This window comes from Cetorhinus maximus, unplaced genomic scaffold, assembly GCF_964194155.1.
Source record: "Cetorhinus maximus unplaced genomic scaffold, sCetMax3.hap1.1 HAP1_SCAFFOLD_2772, whole genome shotgun sequence".
In the NCBI taxonomy this organism is placed as follows: Eukaryota; Metazoa; Chordata; class Chondrichthyes; order Lamniformes; family Cetorhinidae; genus Cetorhinus; species Cetorhinus maximus.
In genome coordinates this window covers 1,002-19,369 of record NW_027598703.1, presented here as the reverse complement: position 1 = coordinate 19,369, position 18,368 = coordinate 1,002, and the positions used below count along the sequence as shown (strand labels likewise).

The following is an 18,368-nucleotide window of genomic DNA, read 5'->3' as shown; positions in this document are numbered from 1 at the left end:
GATGCACTGCAGCAACTCACCAAGGCTCCTTCAACAACACCTTCCAAACGCACAACCATTACCATCCAGAAGGACAAGGGCAGCAGATAGATGGGGAACACCACCACCTGGAAGTTCCCCTCCAAATCACTCACCATCCTGACTTGGAAATATATCGGCCGTTCCTTCGCTGTCGCTGGGTCAAAATCCTGGAACTCCCTCCCTAACAGCACTGTGGGTGTACCTACACCACAGGGACTGCAGCGGCTCAAGAAGGCAGCTCACCCCCACCTTCTCAAGGGGCAATTAGGGATGGGCAATAAATGCTGGGCCCCGGCCAGCGACGCCCACATCCCATGACTGAATATTTGAAATAGAACAACACTTGCTGACTCCACACTCTCAGCTCTTCAATTCCCGCAAGCCATTTCCACCAAGTTTGATCAGTGCTGCAAGTTTAAACATGTACTAGAGAGTTAAGAAACAAATCCCTGTTTTATTTGCATATGTGTGTGTGTGTGTGTGGTGGGGTAGGGGATCTGGTTTCAATGTTGTTTGGTGTGGTACAGTAGGAGGGTCAGCTCCTCGAAACAGCCAGAAGGAGATGAGCGCAATGTGTTCTGAGCCAGGCACTAGGCCGCATCTTATTTATTACCAGCCTTTTTTCCCTTTTTGTCTGTTTTTATTTTCTTTCTCTTTGCAAATTCTGAGGACCGTTCCCTTTCCCTTACACACTACACACCCTCGTGCCCCTCTTCCTCCTCCCACACCCCCCCCACCCCATGCCAAGGCCTTACCCTCTCCTGCATTTTTGATCAAATCCCATCCTGGCGCCAAACAGGCGAAGGAAGTGTCAGGATTTGTAGGCCGGCAGGAGTTAGAACTCCTGGGTGGGGGGGGTGGTCCGAGGAGTTTTGACAGGGACAGGTTCCAAACCCCAGCCGCCCCCTCAGGTCTGCACCCCCCCACCCCCCCAAGAGAGGATGCTGCACCGCCTACCTGTCCGCGCAGGACTGGAAGCAGATCTCAAGCTGAGGAAGGCCGGGCCTAGTCCTGTGGCCACTGTAAGCGAAGGGAGGATGAGGCCTTCAGCCTGGACTGGAAACCTGGGGCCTACGGGAGAAGGACCAGCCCCGGTTGGCCGTTGCCTCGTGGGCTGGCAAAGTATGAGAGAGAGAGGGGACGTACCTGCCCTGCGACCAGGAGAGACCACGATAACGGCTCAGCTGGGCGATTACGTCAAGTTGGGATCCGCTCTGCTCGCAGGCCTGAACCGTTGCCGCGCAGTGAGGCCCAATCTCGGCCGCCATCTTGTGGAAGGTCAGTTTGCACACGAGGGGGAGGGGGGGGTGGGATTCCTTAAACGCAATGAGCTGCTGCCCACCCACCCACCCCATCCCCAATTAATGCCCCCTTCCCCGCCCCACAGGACCTACCCCAGTCACACTGCCGAGCGTTACCATGGTTACTGGCCTCCACTACGCACAACTACTGATGGGCCTATGGCCGAAAAGGCAGACGAGGGCTTCTCTTTGGAGGGAGCGGGGGGGCTACAGAGGCGACTGAGGGTGTCTCGCACGCCCAGAAGTGTATTTTTTTTGTATATTTTATATATGATTTTTAAAAATGTGATGGAAAGAATTCTTGATATTATATGCTCTTTATTCTCTCTGTGCCTGTAACCACATGTTCTGTCCTGAATGAAAGACTTGCATTTGTATAGCACCTATCACCACCTCAGGGACACCTCAGAGGGGCTTTGTTGCCAATGAAGTACTTTCTTTTTTTTTGTGAAGCGTAGTCACTGGTGTAACGCAGGAAACGTGGCAGCCCAGCTGTGCACAGCAAGATCCCACACACACACACCGCGATGTGATCATAACCAGCTCGTTTTTTTTTCCCCTTTGGCGATGTTTAGTTGAGGGATAGGCCGGGACCTCTTGGAGAACTCAACCCCCCCTCCACCCCGGCCCCCCCATCACCAATCACCTCCCTTTGAAGTTCTTTCCAAAAACTCTTATCGCATCGATCCGAGGGAGGGAGGATGAGGTGAAAGGCCTTTAACCTGCACTGCAAACCTTGGGCCTTGGGGAGAAGGCCCAGCCCTGGTTGCCTCGTGGGCTCCTGGAGTCTTGAGAGGGGGGACGCATTCGCCCTGTGACCAGAAAAGGGAGGAGAGATCAGGATAACCGCTCAGCCTGGCCAATTCTACCCAGTTCGGGTCCACTTGACTCCCGTCGGGCCCCGCGTTGGGAGTGTCAGCCTGGGTTAGGTGCTCAGGCACCACCCCCACCGGGGACTGGAGCTTGAACTCACGACTTTCGGACCCTGAGGCGAGAGTGCGACCCATCGAGTAACCCCCCCACCCCGACTAACATTTATCCATCGGCCTGCATCGCCAAGAACCTAGGATCGGCCCGCTGCCGCTTGTGGGATCTTGCTGTGCACAAGTTGGCCGACACATTTCCTACATTGCAACAGCGGCTGCACCATTTTTGAAACAGAAAAAAGTACTTCACCGCCTGTGAGGTGCTTCGGGGGGTGTCCTGAGGCGGTGAAAGGCCTCTTTGTGATCTCCGGAGATGTTTGGGAGGATTCACTCAGGGGAGGGAGACAGGAATCGATGGAGAATTTCGGGATGTTTTACTTCACAGTTTACTGGGGTTTGCAAAGGTAGAAAGAAGGCGCTGGTACCAGCAGAAGAGGCCCATTCGCTCTGCCGCGCCCCTGTTCTTTCTGATTCTCTCCTAGGCCCACCCTGGTGCAACAATAGCTACAGACCAGTGGCGAGCAAGAACCCTTAAACTGCCCTCCCCCCCCCCACCTTAGTTTCTTTACTGGAAGGTCGTGTGTTAGAACCATAGAACACTACAGCACAGAAAACAGGCCATTCGGCCCTTCTAGTCTGTGCCGAAATATTATTCCGCTAGTCCCATTAACCTGCACCCAGTCCATAACCCTCCAGACCTATAGAACACTTTGATTCCCACTTTCGTCCATGTCGCTCTTCACGCGGCCAGTACCGAGGGAGTGCTGTACCGCCGGAGATGCCGGCTCTCCAGGGTGGATGTAAACGATCCCACGGCTGCTCCTGGAAGGAGAACGGAGGGAGAGGCTCTCCTGGGCCGATGCTGACCACCCGCAAAGGCAAACTAACCGCGCATTCATGGCGCACCTTTGTGCGTGTGGGATGTTGCTGTGCACGTTGGGAACTAAATGCGCTCTCTTTACTGCTTTGGACCGGGTCGGGATGATGTGGGCTAACGGGGTCCTCAGGGAACCGGGTCCAAATCTGACCCGGATTAATCCTCCCTCCGTGTGCCATGCAACACCAAGTGAGTTTGAACAGGACACAGCCCGAGCGACAGAGAACACACGTTTTATACGAGTACCTCTCTTTGTCTCGGGGTGCCCCCAGAGCGCTTTATAGCCAATTGAAGAACCTTTTGAAATGTAGTAATGGATGCAGAGTATTAAACCATTGCCTTGGCATTCCCACATTCTGATATCTGTGACACGCCACTTCCTAACTCCTTCCTTCTCTCCTCATTTGCTAACTAAAAGCCCCTAACTGTCGCGGTACTGACTGACCCTTCCCACCAATAAGCCCCCCCCACCCCCCCAAAGCCTTGATAAGAACTTACACAATAGGAGCAGGAGTAGGCCATTCGGCCCATCAAGCCTGCACCACCATTCAATAGCACCATGGCTTGAGTTCCACATTCCCATCTACCTCTGATAACATTCGACTCCCTTGCCTAACAAGAATCTATCTACCTCGGCCTTAAAAATATTCAATGACCCCGTCTCCACCACCTTCTGAGGCAGAGAGTTCCAAACTCGCACAACCCTCAAGAGAAAAAAATTTCTCCTCATCTCTGTCCTAAAAGGGTGACCCCTAATTTTAAAACAGTGACCCCCTAGTTCTGGACTCACCCACAAGAGGAAACAGCCTTTCCACATCCACCTTGTTAAGGCCGTTCAGGGTCTTGTAAACTTCGATCAAGTCACCCCTCACTCTTCTAAACGCCAGTGGAAACAAGCCCAGCCTGTCCAACCTTTCCTCATAAGACAACTCACTCATTCCTGGTATCAATCCAGTAAACCTCCCCTGAACCGCCTCCAACACATTTACATCCTTCATTAAATAAGGAGACCCAAACTGCACACAGTATTCGAGATGTGGTCTCACCAATGCAGCCTCCACTTGCCCAAACCCCCAATCACCCTGCCCTAGGCTGGGCCCAGAATGCCACTGGGCACTTGCCTGAACTGGAAACCAGCACAATCCCAACCCTAAACCCAATCCCAATCCCAACCCCAACCCCAACCCCAATCCCAATCCCAATCCCAATCCCAATCCCAACCCCAACCCCAACCCCAATCCCAATCCCAACCCCAATTCCAATCCCAATCCCCACCCATGCTGCCAACCACTTCCCCTCACTCCCCACCAAAAAACAAGACATCAGGGAAACCCAGCAATCACTGTGTTAACAAGGATTCTTTTTAATAAAAACCAGACTGAGGTAACCGGGAGGGGAAGGAAAGTGCTTTAATTTAATAAACGATGATCCAATGACCTTGATAACAAAGAGTTTTTGTTTGTTTTGAAAAAAAAAACACACGCAAGGTTGGGGGGGGGGTGCGGGGTTGGTGAGCGGGGAGGGAAAAACAAATCGCGTTGGACCCGGACATGCACAACGACGCACAAATCCCAAAACATTCCTGGGGTTTTCAGCCAACCCAGTGGACTTGCAGAGTTGTCCATCGTCCCTGCTCACGTGCTGTCTGCTGGTCTCCAAACGCTGTGCAGTTTGTTCCCGGCATTCGGACCGAGCCTTCAGCTCAGCGATAGCACTTCCACCTCAGTCAGGGGCCTGTCGGCTGGAGTCTGGGACTCAGGATCGGAATACAGGGTGTCTTACTTGTGTCTGGTGGGTGTAGGTGTTTCCTCACTCCCTCCCCCTCCTCCTGCCTCCCTCCCCCCTCCATCATAACCCAGTTGTGTCGGTCATTTGGGAGTGTTTTCCTTGAAGAGAAGGTTGAGAGGGGATTTGATCGAGGTGTTCAAAATCATGAGGGGTCTGGACAGAGTTGACAGGGAGAAATTCGTGCCACACAAGTGCCAGGCAATGACCACCTCCAACAAGAGAGAATCTAACCATTGCCCCTTGATGTTCAATGGCATTACCGTCACTGAATCCCCCACTATCAACATCCTGGGGGTTACCATTGACCAGAAACTGAACTGGACTAGCCACATAAATACTGTGGCTACAAGAGCAGGTCAGAGGCTGGGAATCCTGCGGAGAGTAACTCACCTCCTGACTTCCCAAAGCCTGTCCACATCTACAAGGCACAAGTCAGGAGTGTGATGGAATTCTCCCCACTTGCCTGGATGAGTGCAGCTCCCACAACACTGAAGAAGCTCATGTTGAGGGCATCCAGGACAAAGCATCCACCATCGTAAACATTCACTCCCTCCACCACCGACGCACAGTAGCAGCAGTGTGTGTACCATCTACAAGATGCACTGCAGCAACTCACCAAGGCTCCTTCAACAGCACCTTCCAAACCCACAATCAATACCATCTAGAAGGACAAGGGCAGCAGATAAATGGGAACACCCCACCACCTGGAAGTTCCTCTCCAAGCTACTCACCATCCTGACTTGGAAATATATCGGCTGTTCCTTCACTGTCGCTGAGTCAAAAACCTGGAACTCCCTCCCTAACAGCGCTGTGGGTGTACCTACACCACATGGACTGCAGCGGTTCGAGAAGGCAGCTCACCACCACCTTCTTAAGGGCAACTAGGGATGGGCAATAAATGTTGGCCCAGCCAGCGAAGCCCACATCCCATGAATGAAAGAAACGTCAAGAATGCGATGATATAAAAACAATAAATACACCAGGCAAATGAAAATGCAAAGTACTGCAGACGCTGGAAAGCCAATTTTAAGCAGAAATTGCTCAGCAGGTCAGGCAGCATCTGCAGAGAGAGAACGAGTTAACGCTTCAGCTCAATGACCTATCGTCAGAACTGGGAACAGCTCGGAACGTGACAGGTTTTGAGCAAGTGCATGAAACATGAGGGGAGGGGAGGGGAGGGGGCGGGAGAACAAAAGGGAAGTTCACTGATCGGGTGGAAGGTCGGAGAGATTAAACAAGAAGAGGGATGACGGTGCACGGGTGGAGGTGGGGGGCGCTGATGGGACCAGACGAGGTGTGAGTGGCAACATTCGAAGCATCACCAACCGAGAGGTTCCAGAGGTTACGGCTTGAAACTGCGGAACTCAGCGTTGATCCCGGAAGGCTGCGCGGTGCCGGGTGAGAAGATGAGGTGCGGTCCCTCCAACGCGGTGGAACAGTTCAACAGGCCGAGGACAGAGATGTCAGCGCGAGAGCAAAATGGAGAAGTAAGACGGCAGGCCATGGGGGAGCCCTGGACCGCGCCCGCGGACGAACGGAGGCAAAACAACCACCCCCCATCTGCGTTTGGTCCGGCCCGTGTAAAGGAGACCGGACGGTGAGCAGCCAATACGGCTTGACTAAATTCGAAAAGTAGCGCAAGTAAAATCGCTGCTTCACCTGGAACGAGGATCTGGGGCCTTTGGAGGGTGAGGAGAGAGGAGGTAAAGGGACCAGCGTTCCATAGCCTGCGATGTCGCTGTGACAAAAAAAGGGGAGGGAGTGTTCAGGGTGGCGGCGGGGGTGGGGGGGGAAGTGAGGAGTGGGTCAGGGGGGAAATGGTCCTTGTGGAACGCTGGGAAAGGAGGTGGGGGGGTGGAGAAGTGTCTGGGGGTGGCGGAAACGGCGGAGGATGACCTGTTGGGATGCGGAGGCTGGTGGGGTGGGAGGTGAGGACAAGAGGAACCCCTATCGTGGCTCTGGGAGGGAGGGGAAGGGGTGAGAGTGGAAACGCGTGGAAGAGAGTGGGTCAGACATGGTCAAGGGCCCTGTCAACCATGGTGCTGTCGGGGTGGGAGGGAGTCCTCGGTGGAGGGATAAGGAAGTCAGGTGAGAAGCGCTGGTATGGAGGCTGCGGTGTAAGAACGGATGAGACAGGGGAGAGTGGAATGGAGTACTTAACAAAGCAGGGCGTGAGGCAGTGTAGTCGAGGTAGCTATGGGAATCCGCAGGTTTGTAGTGACTGTTGGTTGACAGCCTAATCACCCCCAGCACTCCCAGAAACGGATACAGAGAAGTCAAGGAAGGGGAGGGAAGTGTCGGGAATGGGCCGGGTGAAGAGGGGTAGAAATTGAAAGCATTTCCAGTTCGGTGTGGGAACAGGAAGCAGCGTGGATACAGTTATCAATGTCCCAGAGGAAAAGAGAGAAAGTGGGGGGGCTACAGGGGGAAATGTTCCACATATCCCGCTCAATAAAAAGGCAGGAAGGCAGGAATAGCTAGGACACTTAGGGGTTCCCGTAGCACTTTCCATTTGGAGGAAGTGAGTAGATTTGAAGGGATGGGAGAACTAGTTTGGCCAGACTGGGGAAAGGTGCTGGATGGAGTCTGGTTGGGCCTCTCTTCAGGGATGAGGCCTGTCCTGGTTGTGGGAGGGGGGGGAAGAGGAGTCACTCCCACAGCTTGTCCCTCATCAAATATAAACAGGAAAATGCTGGAAAAACTCAACAGGGTCTGTGGAGAGAGAAACAGTTATCGTTTCGAGCTGAAGAAGAGCCATAAGGACTCGAAAGGTTAACTCTGTTTGTCTCTCCGCAGACGCTGCCAGATCTGTCGAGTTTTTCCGACATTTTCTGCTTTTATTTCAGATCTCCAGCCTCCGCAGTGTTTTGCTTTTGTCCCTTATCAAATCCCCTTTGTAATTTAATCTCTCCTGCCCTCCGCCCTTGACCTTCCCTCTTCCGCTTACCTGGCCTCTCTGTATTGGTTAAATCTCTTAATCTTGCCCCAGTTGTCACCCATCTGAAAAGCTAACTCTGTCTCTCGTGACGGAGCGTTTCCAGAACTTTCTGTCTTTATTCAATACCCCGCCCTGTCAGACTCTTTAATCTGGGTGTGAACACTGTGTGGAACACTGAAAATTGTAGACATTCCCAGACCACCAGCTCTGGCCTTAGCTCACTGAGAGATTGGGAGGGCCTTTCAGCCCTGTTAAGCGTGGGTTCACCCCGAAATTTTTTTAATTCATGGGACGTGGGCGTCGCTGGCCGGGCCGGCATTTATTGCCCATCCCTAATTGCCCTCGTTCAGAGTCAACCACATCGCTGTGGGTCTGGAGTCACACAGACCGGGTAAGGACGGCAGAATTCCCTCCCTAAAGGGGGCATGAGTGAACCAGATGGGGTTTTTATGACAATCGGCGATGGTTTCGTGGTCACCATCAGACTTTTAATTCCAGATTTTTATTGAGTTCAAATTTCACCATCTGCCATGGTGGGATTCGAACCCGGGTCCCCCCAGAGCATTACCCTGGGTCTCTGGGTTACTAGTCCAGTGACAATACCATTCTGCCACCACAGAGGGGAAGAGAGGGAGAGAGATCTTAACAATGCAAGAGGCCAAAAACACCGGAAGGGAATGCCCATCTCTGACAAAATACAGGGGGAGGTAGGCCGTTCTTAGTCCTCCAACCCACTCAACCTTTCCCCCCCGCTTCTTTGTGACATCCAATTAAGACCATAACAGGAGGAGGCCATTCAGCCCCTCTCAAGCCTGCTCCGCCATTCAACAAGCTCGTGCCTGATCTTCTACTTCAGCTGCACCTTGCCGCACTCTCCTCATCTCCTTTAATCCCCTCAGCGCCCAAAAATCTACCCACCTTAAGTCTGAATGTGCTCAGTTCAATGGCAGCATCAGCCACCCTCGGGCACCAATTCCATAGCTCTCCGAGTGAAGAAATTTCTCCTCGCCTCAGTCCTAAATGGCCGACCCCCCCCTGCCCCCCATACCCTGTGTTCTAGACTCTCCAGCCTTGGGTGGGTCGGGGGCGCGGACCATCTCCCTGGTGTCTTGTTTCTCAAGTTAAGTCAAGCCAAGGGATTGGTGCCTCCGCTCCTGTGCTGGAAACCGGTCCAGGTATTGGTCCCCTCCGTGTGATAAAGGCCTTCCCGGCACCTGGAACCACGGTTTACCCCGCACTGAGCAGGGAGGGAAGAAAAGCCAGGCCCGGATCGGCTTCTGGACTGGACTGGGTGTGATCTCTCTCAGTCCGAAGGGTGAGAACGCCACACTTTTCCCCGGAAATGGAAAGGATTAGGACTCAGAATACATTTCCCCGTTGAAAACCATTACCAAGCACATCGCGTTTGCACCAGAGACTGGGTGGGGGTCGGGGGTCAGGGGTCGGGGTGGTGGTGGTAGTGGTGAAGGACGGGAGTTGGCGTTTAGGCCGAGGGGTCAAAGGGGTCAATGGGTGCAATGTTGTAGCTGGCGTCGAGGAAGATGGTGAGTGTCCCGATCGAGGTGAAGGTGATGAAGACCCAGAGGAACAGTCGGTCGACGACCATGGCGACGTACTGCCAGTCCTCCTTCAGCTGCAAAAAGACAGCGCACGGTAAGAGCAGGTAGGAAAACACCAGGCTGCATTCTGGGCCTATACTGAGTGGGGCGGGAGAGGACATGGTAAGAGCACGCAGGAAAACCCCAGGCTGCATTCTTGGCCTATACTGAGTGGGGCGGGAGAGCACTCAGGAAAGCCCCAGGCTGCATTGTTGGCCTACACTGAGTGGGGTGGGAGAGGACATGGTAAGAGCGCTCAGGAAAGCCCCAGGCTGCAGTCTTGGCCTATACTGAGTGGGGTGGGAGCACTCAGGAAAGCCCCAGGCTGCATTCTTGGCCTATACTGAGTGGGGTGGGAGCACTCAGGAAAGCCCCAGGCTGCAGTCTTGGCCTACTGGAGTTGGCGGCTCTGAGTCGAGATTGTGGTGAGGTGAAGTAGGAGGGCTGGGGCCTTACGATTGACTGCAGCGCCTTTGAATGGAGGGATGTGTGATGCCAGGAGTCCCCTTCCCCCCACAACAACCCCACCCCCCACCACCGCCAACGGCAATGGTGATGTCCATGAAGCGAGCCCTCAGGCCAGCCAGAATGGGAATCTCTGCTAGCGACAATCCCAGAGTCTCAGTCACAGGATAAGTTTACCCGTCACTCAGTGCGGGCTGTGCCTCAATGGGCAGGACCCACTTCCTAACCCGGAGCTCGTGGGTTCGAGTCCCTCCCCCGGAGACCCCAGCACCGGGTGCCGGCCAAGGCGTTCGGTGCAGCGCTGCGGGAGTGTTGCAGCGTCAGAGAGGCGCCATCTTTCACCGGAGACGTTAAACCACAGTCCTGTCTGCCCCCCCGCCCCTCAGGTGGAGGTAAAAGATCCCACGGCCGCTGTTGGAAGAGGAACGTTGGGGTTGGGAGTGGGGGGGAGGGGGGGGCGCGTGGAATAAAGGCTCCAATGTATTGCGGATTGTGGGAGCTTGCTGTGCACAAAGCGGCTGCCGCGTCTCCGACGGTCGGCTCCTCGGGGCCAAGACCCGAGGTAGGCCAGGCCCTGGTGCATTATGGGACGCTGGGCAGTGGGGTCGGGTTTTCTTCCCGCGCCCCTTCCCCCCAACACCTCTCCTCCCCACACCTCCCCCCCCACCCCTCCCCCCCTCCACCGCCGGTTGTCCCAGGGTCTTGCCGTCTCACCGTGTCGTACTCCTCCTGTCCCTGCAGTTCCTTCGCGATGTACTTGATGGCCTCCACCGCAGCCTTGAGATCTGGGGGCAGAACCACTTGCTGCACCAGGCCATTCACGTACCGGTTAACCTCCGGGAACAGGCGGCTCGGTGGCAAGTCCACCCTGAGGGAACGGAGTGGGGGGATTATGATACTTGCATTTGTATAGCGCCTTTAGCATAATAAAACATCCCAAGGTGCTTCACAGGGGTGTTGCCAGATAAAATTTGACCCTCCCCAGCCACGTTAAGGAGACATTAGGGACAGGTGATCAATGAGCTCATTTTTTTAATGGGTGTATTAAAGGGGGAGGGAGAGAGAGAGATAGAGAGGCAGGGAGGGAATTCCAGAGCTCAAGGTCCCCCCAGGCAGCATCAATGGTGGAGCGATGGAAATCGGGGGATGCTCGAGAGGCCGGAATTAGAGGAGCGCAGAGATCTGAGGGTCGTAGGGGCTGGAGGAGGTTACAGGGATAGGGAGGGGAGTAGGGGCTGGAGGAGGTTACAGAGATAGGGAGGGGTGTAGGGGCCGGAGGAGGTTACAGAGATAGGGAGGGTTGTAGGGGCTGAGGGAGGTTACAGAGATAGGGAGGGTTGTAGGGGCTGTAGGAGGTTACAGAGATAGGGAGGGTTGTAGGGGCTGTAGGAGGTTACAGAGATAGGGAGGGTTGTAGGGGCTGGAGGAGGTTACAGAGATAGGGAGGGGGTGTAGGGGCTGGAGGAGGTTACAGAGATAGGGAGGGTGTAGGGGCTGGAGGAAGTTACAGAGATAGGGAGGGGTGTAGGGGCTGGAGGAGGTTACAGATATAGGGAGGGGGTGTAAGGGCTGTAGGAGGTTACAGAGATAGGGAGGGTTGTAGGGGCTGGAGGAGGTTACAGAGATAGAGAGGGGTGTAGGGGCTGGAGGAGGTTACAGAGATAGGGAGGGGGTGTAGGGGCTGGAGGAGGTTACAGAGATAGGGAGGTGTAGGGGCTGGAGGAGGTTACAGAGATAGGGAGGATTGTAGGGGCTGGAGGAGGTTACAGAGATAGAGGGGTGTAGGGGCTGGAGGAGGTTACAGAGATAGGGACGGGGTGTAGGGGCTGGAGGAGGTTGCAGAGATAGGGAGGGGTGTAGGGGCTGGAGGAGGTTACAGAGATAGGGAGGGGGTGTAAGGGCTATAGGAGGTTACAGAGATAGGGAGGGGTGTAGGGGCTGGAGGAGGTTACAGAGATGGGGAGGGGTGTAGGGGGCTGGAGGAGGTTACAGAGATAGGGAGGGGTGTAGGGGGCTGGAGGAGGTTACAGAGATAGGGAGGGTTGTAGGGGCTGGAGGAAGTTACAGAGATAGGGAGGGTTGTAGGGGCTGTAGGAGGTTACAGAGATAGGGAGGGTTGTAGGGGCTGGAGGAGGTTACAGAGATAGGGAGGGGTGTAGGGGCTGGAGGAGGTTACAGAGATAGGGAGGGTTGTAGGGTTTGGAGGAGGTTACAGAGATAGGGAGAGGTGTAGGGGCTGGAGGAGGTTACAGAGATAGGGAGGGGTGTAGGGGCTGGAGGAGGTTACAGAGATAGAGGGGTGTAGGGGCTGGAGGAGGTTACAGAGATAGGGAGGGGGTGTAGGGGCTGGAGGAGGTTACAGAGATAGGGAGGGGGTGTAAGGTCTGTAGGAGGTTACAGAGATAGGGAGGGGTGTAGGGGCTGGAGGAGGTTACAGAGATAGAGGGGTGTAGGGGCTGGAGGAGGTTACAGAGATAGGGAGGGGGTGTAGGGGCTGGTGGAGGTTACAGAGATAGGGAGGGGTGTAGGGGCTGGAGGTGGTTACAGAGATAGGGAGGGGTGTAAGGGCAGTAGGAGGTTACAAAGATAGGGAGGGGTGTAGGGGCTGGAGGAGGTTACAGAGATAGGGAGGGGTGTAGGGGCTGGAGGAGGTTACAGAGATAGGGAGGGGTGTAGGGGGCTGGAGGAGGTTACAGAGATAGGGAGGGGGTGTAGGGACTGGAGGAGATTACAGAGATAGGGAGGGTTGTAGGGGCTGGAGGAGGTTACAGAGATAGGGAGGGGTGTAGGGGCTGGAGGAGGTTAATGAGATAGGGAGGGGGTGTAGGGGCTGGAGGAGGTTACAGAGATAGGGAGGGTTGTAGGGGCTGAGGGAGGTTACAGAGATAGGGAGGGTTGTAGGGGCTGGAGGAGGTTACAGAGATAGGCAGGGGGTGTAGGGGCTGGAGGAGGTTACAGAGATAGGGAGGGTGTAGGGGCTGGAGGAGGTTACAGAGATAGGGAGGGGGTGTAGGGGCTGGAGGAGGTTACAGAGATAGGGAGGGGTGTAGGGGCTGGAGGAGGTTACAGAGATAGGGAGGGGGTGTAAGGGCTGTAGGAGGTTACAGAGATAGGGATGGTTGTAGGGGCTGGAGGAGGTTACAGAGATAAAGAGGTGTGTAGGGGCTGGAGGAGGTTACAGAGATAGGGAGGGGTGTAGGGGCTGGAGGAGGTTACAGAGATAGGGAGGGTTGTAGGGGCTGAGGGAGGTTACAGAGATAGGGAGGGTTGTAGGGGCTGAGGGAGGTTACAGAGATAGGGAGGGTTGTAGGGGCTGTAGGAGGTTACAGAGATAGGGAGGGTTGTAGGGGCTGGAGGAGGTTACAGAGATAGGGAGGGGGTGTAGGGGCTGGAGGAGGTTACAGAGATAGGGAGGGTGTAGGGGCTGGAGGAGGTTACAGAGATAGGGAGGGGTGTAGGGGCTGGAGGAGGTTACAGAGATAGGGAGGGGGTGTAGGGGCTGGTGGAGGTTACAGAGATAGGGAGGGGTGTAGGGGCTGGAGGAGGTTACAGAGATAGGGAGGGGGTGTAGGGGCTGGAGGAGGTTACAGAGATAGGGAGGTGTGTAGGGGCTGGAGGAGGTTACAGAGATAGGGAGGGGGTGTAAGGGCTGTAGGAGGTTACAGAGATAGGGATGGATGTAGGGGCTGGAGGAGGTTACAGAGATAGGGAGGATTGTAGGGGCTGGAGGAGGTTACAGAGATAGAGGGGTGTAGGGGCTGGAGGAGGTTACAGAGATAGGGACGGGGTGTAGGGGCTGGAGGAGGTTACAGAGATAGGGAGGGGTGTAGGGGCTGGAGGAGGTTACAGAGATAGGGAGGGGGTGTAAGGGCTGTAGGAGGTTACAGAGATAGGGAGGGGTGTAGGGGCTGGAGGAGGTTACAGAGATAGGGAGGGGTGTAGGGGCTGGAGGGGGTTACAGAGATAGGGAGGGGTGTAGGGGCTGGAGGAGGTTACAGAGATAGGGAGGGGTGTAGGGGGCTGGAGGAGGTTACAGAGATAGGGAGGGGTGTAGGGGGCTGGAGGAGGTTACAGAGATAGGGAGGGGTGTAGGGGACTGGAGGAGGTTACAGAGATAGGGAGGGGTGTAGGGGCTGGAGGGGGTTACAGAGATAGGGAGGGGTGTAGGGGCTGGAGGAGGTTACAGAGATAGGGAGGGGTGTAGGGGGCTGGAGGAGGTTACAGAGATAGGGAGGGGTGTGGGGGCTGGAGGAGGTTACAGAGATAGGGAGGGTTGTCGGGGCTGGAGCAGGTTACAGAGATAGGGAGGGTTGTAGGGGCTGGAGGAGGTTACAGAGATAGGGAGGGTTGTAGGGGCTGGAGGAGGTTACAGAGATAGGGAGGGTTGTAGGGGCTGGAGGAGGTTACAGAGATAGAGAGGGGTGTAGGGGCTGGAGGAGGTTACAGAGATAGGGAGGGGGTGTAGGGGCTGGAGGAGGTTACAGAGATAGGGAGGGGTGTAGGGGCTGGAGGAGGTTACAGAGATAGGGAGGGGGTGTAAGGGCTGTAGGAGGTTACAGAGATAGGGATGGTTGTAGGGGCTGGAGGAGGTTACAGAGATAAAGAGGTGTGTAGGGGCTGGAGGAGGTTACAGAGATAGGGAGGGGTGTAGGGGCTGGAGGAGGTTACAGAGATAGGGAGGGTTGTAGGGGCTGAGGGAGGTTACAGAGATAGGGAGGGTTGTAGGGGCTGAGAGAGGTTACAGAGATAGGGAGGGTTGTAGGGGCTGTAGGAGGTTACAGAGATAGGGAGGGTTGTAGGGGCTGGAGGAGGTTACAGAGATAGGGAGGGGGTGTAGGGGCTGGAGGAGGTTACAGAGATAGGGAGGGTGTAGGGGCTGGAGGAGGTTACAGAGATAGGGAGGGGTGTAGGGGCTGGAGGAGGTTACAGATATAGGGAGGGGGTGTAAGGGCTGTAGGAGGTTACAGAGATAGGGAGGGTTGTAGGGGCTGGAGGAGGTTACAGAGATAGAGAGGGGTGTAGGGGCTGGAGGAGGTTACAGAGATAGGGAGGGGGTGTAGGGGCTGGAGGAGGTTACAGAGATAGGGAGGTGTGCAGGGGCTGGAGGAGGTTACAGAGATAGGGAGGATTGTAGGGGCTGGAGGAGGTTACAGAGATAGAGGGGTGTAGGGGCTGGAGGAGGTTACAGAGATAGGGACGGGGTGTAGGGGCTGGAGGAGGTTGCAGAGATAGGGAGGGGTGTAGGGGCTGGAGGAGGTTACAGAGATAGGGAGGGGGTGTAAGGGCTATAGGAGGTTACAGAGATAGGGAGGGGTGTAGGGGCTGGAGGAGGTTACAGAGATAGAGGGGTGTAGGTGCTGGAGGAGGTTACAGAGATAGGGAAGGGTTGTAGGGGCTGGAGGAGGTTACAGAGATAGGGAGGGGTGTAGGGGCTGGAGCAGGTTACAGAGATAGGGAGGGGTGTAGGGGCTGGAGGAGGTTACAGAGATAGAGGGGTGTAGGGGCTGGAGGAGGTTACAGAGATAGGGAGGGGGTGTAAGGGCTGTAGGAGGTTACAGAGATAGGGATGGTTGTAGGGGCTGGAGGAGGTTACAGAGATAGGGAGGATTGTAGGGGCTGGAGGAGGTTACAGAGATAGAGGGGTGTAGGGGCTGGAGGAGGTTACAGAGATAGGGACGGGGTGTAGGGGCTGGAGGAGGTTACAGAGATAGGGAGGGGTGTAGGGGCTGGAGGAGGTTACAGAGATAGGGAGGGGTGTAAGGGCAGTAGGAGGTTACAAAGATAGGGAGGGGTGTAGGGGCTGGAGGAGGTTACAGAGATGGGGAGGGGTGTAGGGGGCTGGAGGAGGTTACAGAAATAGGGAGGGGTGTAGGGGGCTGGAGGAGGTTACAGAGATAAGGAGTGTTGTAGGGGCTGGAGGAAGTTACAGAGATAGGGAGGGTTGTAGGGGCTGGAGGAGATTACAGAGACAGGGAGGGTTGTAGGGTCTGGAGGAGGTTACAGAGATAGGGAGGGGTGTAGGGGCTGGAGGAGGTTACAGAGACAGGGAGGGTTGTAGGGTTTGGAGGAGGTTACAGAGATAGGGAGAGGTGTAGGGGCTGGAGGACGTTACAGAGATAGGGAGGGGTGTAGGGGCTGGAGGAGGTTACAGAGATAGAGGGGTGTAGGGGCTGGAGGAGGTTACAGAGATAGGGAGGGGGTGTAGGGGCTGGAGGAGGTTACAGAGATAGGGAGGGGGTGTAAGGTCTGTAGGAGGTTACAGAGATAGGGAGGGGTGTAGGGGCTGGAGGAGGTTACAGAGATAGAGGGGTGTAGGGGCTGGAGGAGGTTACAGAGATAGGGAGGGGGTGTAGGGGCTGGAGGAGGTTACAGAGATAGGGAGGGGTGTAGGTGCTGGAGGTGGTTACAGAGATAGGGAGGGGTGTAAGGGCAGTAGGAGGTTACAAAGATAGGGAGGGGTGTAGGGGCTGGAGGAGGTTACAGAGATAGGGAGGGGTGTAGGGGCTGGAGGAGGTTACAGAGATAGGGAGGGGTGTAGGGGGCTGGAGGAGGTTACAGAGATAGGGAGGGGGTGTAGGGACTGGAGGAGATTACAGAGATAGGCAGGGTTGTAGGGGCTGGAGGAGGTTACAGAGATAGGGAGGGGTGTAGGGGCTGGAGGAGGTTACAGAGATAGGGAGGGGGTGTAGGGGCTGGAGGAGGTTACAGAGATAGGGAGGTGTGTAGGGGCTGGAGGAGGTTACAGAGATAGGGAGGGGGTGTAAGGGCTGTAGGAGGTTACAGAGATAGGGATGGTTGTAGGGGCTGGAGGAGGTTACAGAGATAGGGAGGATTGTAGGGGCTGGAGGAGGTTACAGAGATAGAGGGGTGTAGGGGCTGGAGGAGGTTACAGAGATAGGGACGGGGTGTAGGGGCTGGAGGAGGTTACAGAGATAGGGAGGGGTGTAGGGGCTGGAGGAGGTTACAGAGATAGGGAGGGGGTGTAAGGGCTGTAGGAGGTTACAGAGATAGGGAGGGGTGTAGGGGCTGGAGGAGGTTACAGAGATAGAGGGGTGTAGGTGCTGGAGGAGGTTAGAGAGATAGGGAAGGGTTGTAGGGGCTGGAGGAGGTTACAGAGATAGGGAGGGGTGTAGGGGCTGGAGCAGGTTACAGAGATAGGGAGGGGTGTAGGGGCTGGTGGGGGTTACAGAGATAGGGAGGGGTGTAGGCGCTGGAGGAGGTTACAGAGATGGGGAGGGGTGTAGGGGGCTGGAGGAGGTTACAGAGATAGGGAGGGGTGTAGGGGGCTGGAGGAGGTTACAGAGATAGGGAGGGTTGTAGGGGCTGGAGGAGGTTACAGAGATAGGGAGGGTTGTAGGGGCTGGAGGAGATTACAGAGACAGGGAGGGTTGTAGGGGCTGGAGGAGGTTACAGAGATAGGGAGGGGTGTAGGGGCTGGAGGAGGTTACAGAGATAGGGAGGGTTGTAGGGTTTGGAGGAGGTTACAGAGATAGGGAGAGGTGTAGGGGCTGGAGGAGGTTACAGAGATAGGGAGGGGTGTAGGGGCTGGAGGAGGTTACAGAGATAGAGGGGTGTAGGGGGCTGGAGGAGGTTACAGAGATAGGGAGGGGTGTAGGGGGCTGGAGGAGGTTACAGAGATAGGGAGGGTTGTAGGGGTTGGAGGAGGTTACAGAGATAGGGAGGGTTGTAGGGGCTGGAGGAGATTACAGAGACAGGGAGGGTTGTAGGGGCTGGAGGAGGTTACAGAGATAGGGAGGGGTGTAGGGGCTGGAGGAGGTTACAGAGATAGGGAGGGTTGTATGGTTTGGAGGAGGTTACAGAGATAGGGAGGGGTTTAGGGGGCTGGAGGAGGTTACAGAGATAGGGAGGGTTGTAGGGGTTGGAGGAGGTTACAGAGATAGGGAGGGTTGTAGGGGCTGGAGGAGATTACAGAGACAGGGAGGGTTGTAGGGGCTGGAGGAGGTTACAGAGATAGGGAGGGGTTTAGGGGCTGGAGGAGGTTACAGAGATAGGGAGGGTTGTATGGTTTGGAGGAGGTTACAGAGATAGGGAGAGGTGTAGGGGCTGGAGGAGGTTACAGAGATAGGGAGGGGTGTAGGGGCTGGAGGAGGTTACAGAGATAGAGGGGTGTAGGGGCTGGAGGAGGTTTCAGAGATAGGGAGGGGGTGTAGGGGCTGGAGGAGGTTACAGAGATAGGGAGGGGGTGTAAGGTCTGTAGGAGGTTACAGAGATAGGGAGGGTTGTAGGGGCTGGAGGAGGTTACAGAGATACAGGGGTGTAGGGGCTGGAGGAGGTTACAGAGATAGGGAGGGGGTGTAGGGGCTGGAGGAGGTTACAGAGATAGGGAGGGGTGTAGGGGCTGGAGGTGGTTACAGAGATAGGGAGGGGTGTAAGGGCAGTAGGAGGTTACAAAGATAGGGAGGGGTGTAGGGGCTGGAGGAGGTTACAGAGATA

At 55.6% G+C, this 18,368-nt stretch overlaps 1 protein-coding gene across 1 annotated transcript; it reads right to left on the bottom strand.

Moving 5' to 3' along the window:
* Positions 1-8,850: 8,850 nt before the first annotated feature.
* LOC144677628 (acetylcholine receptor subunit beta-like) lies at positions 8,851-10,782 on the bottom strand (the record flags this gene model as incomplete). The annotated part of the gene is made up of 2 exons (XM_078537666.1): positions 8,851-9,484; positions 10,629-10,782. Coding segments are annotated over 2 exons (304 nt in total), but the record flags the coding sequence as incomplete, so codon positions are not given.
* Between the last annotated feature and the right edge of the window lie 7,586 nt (positions 10,783-18,368).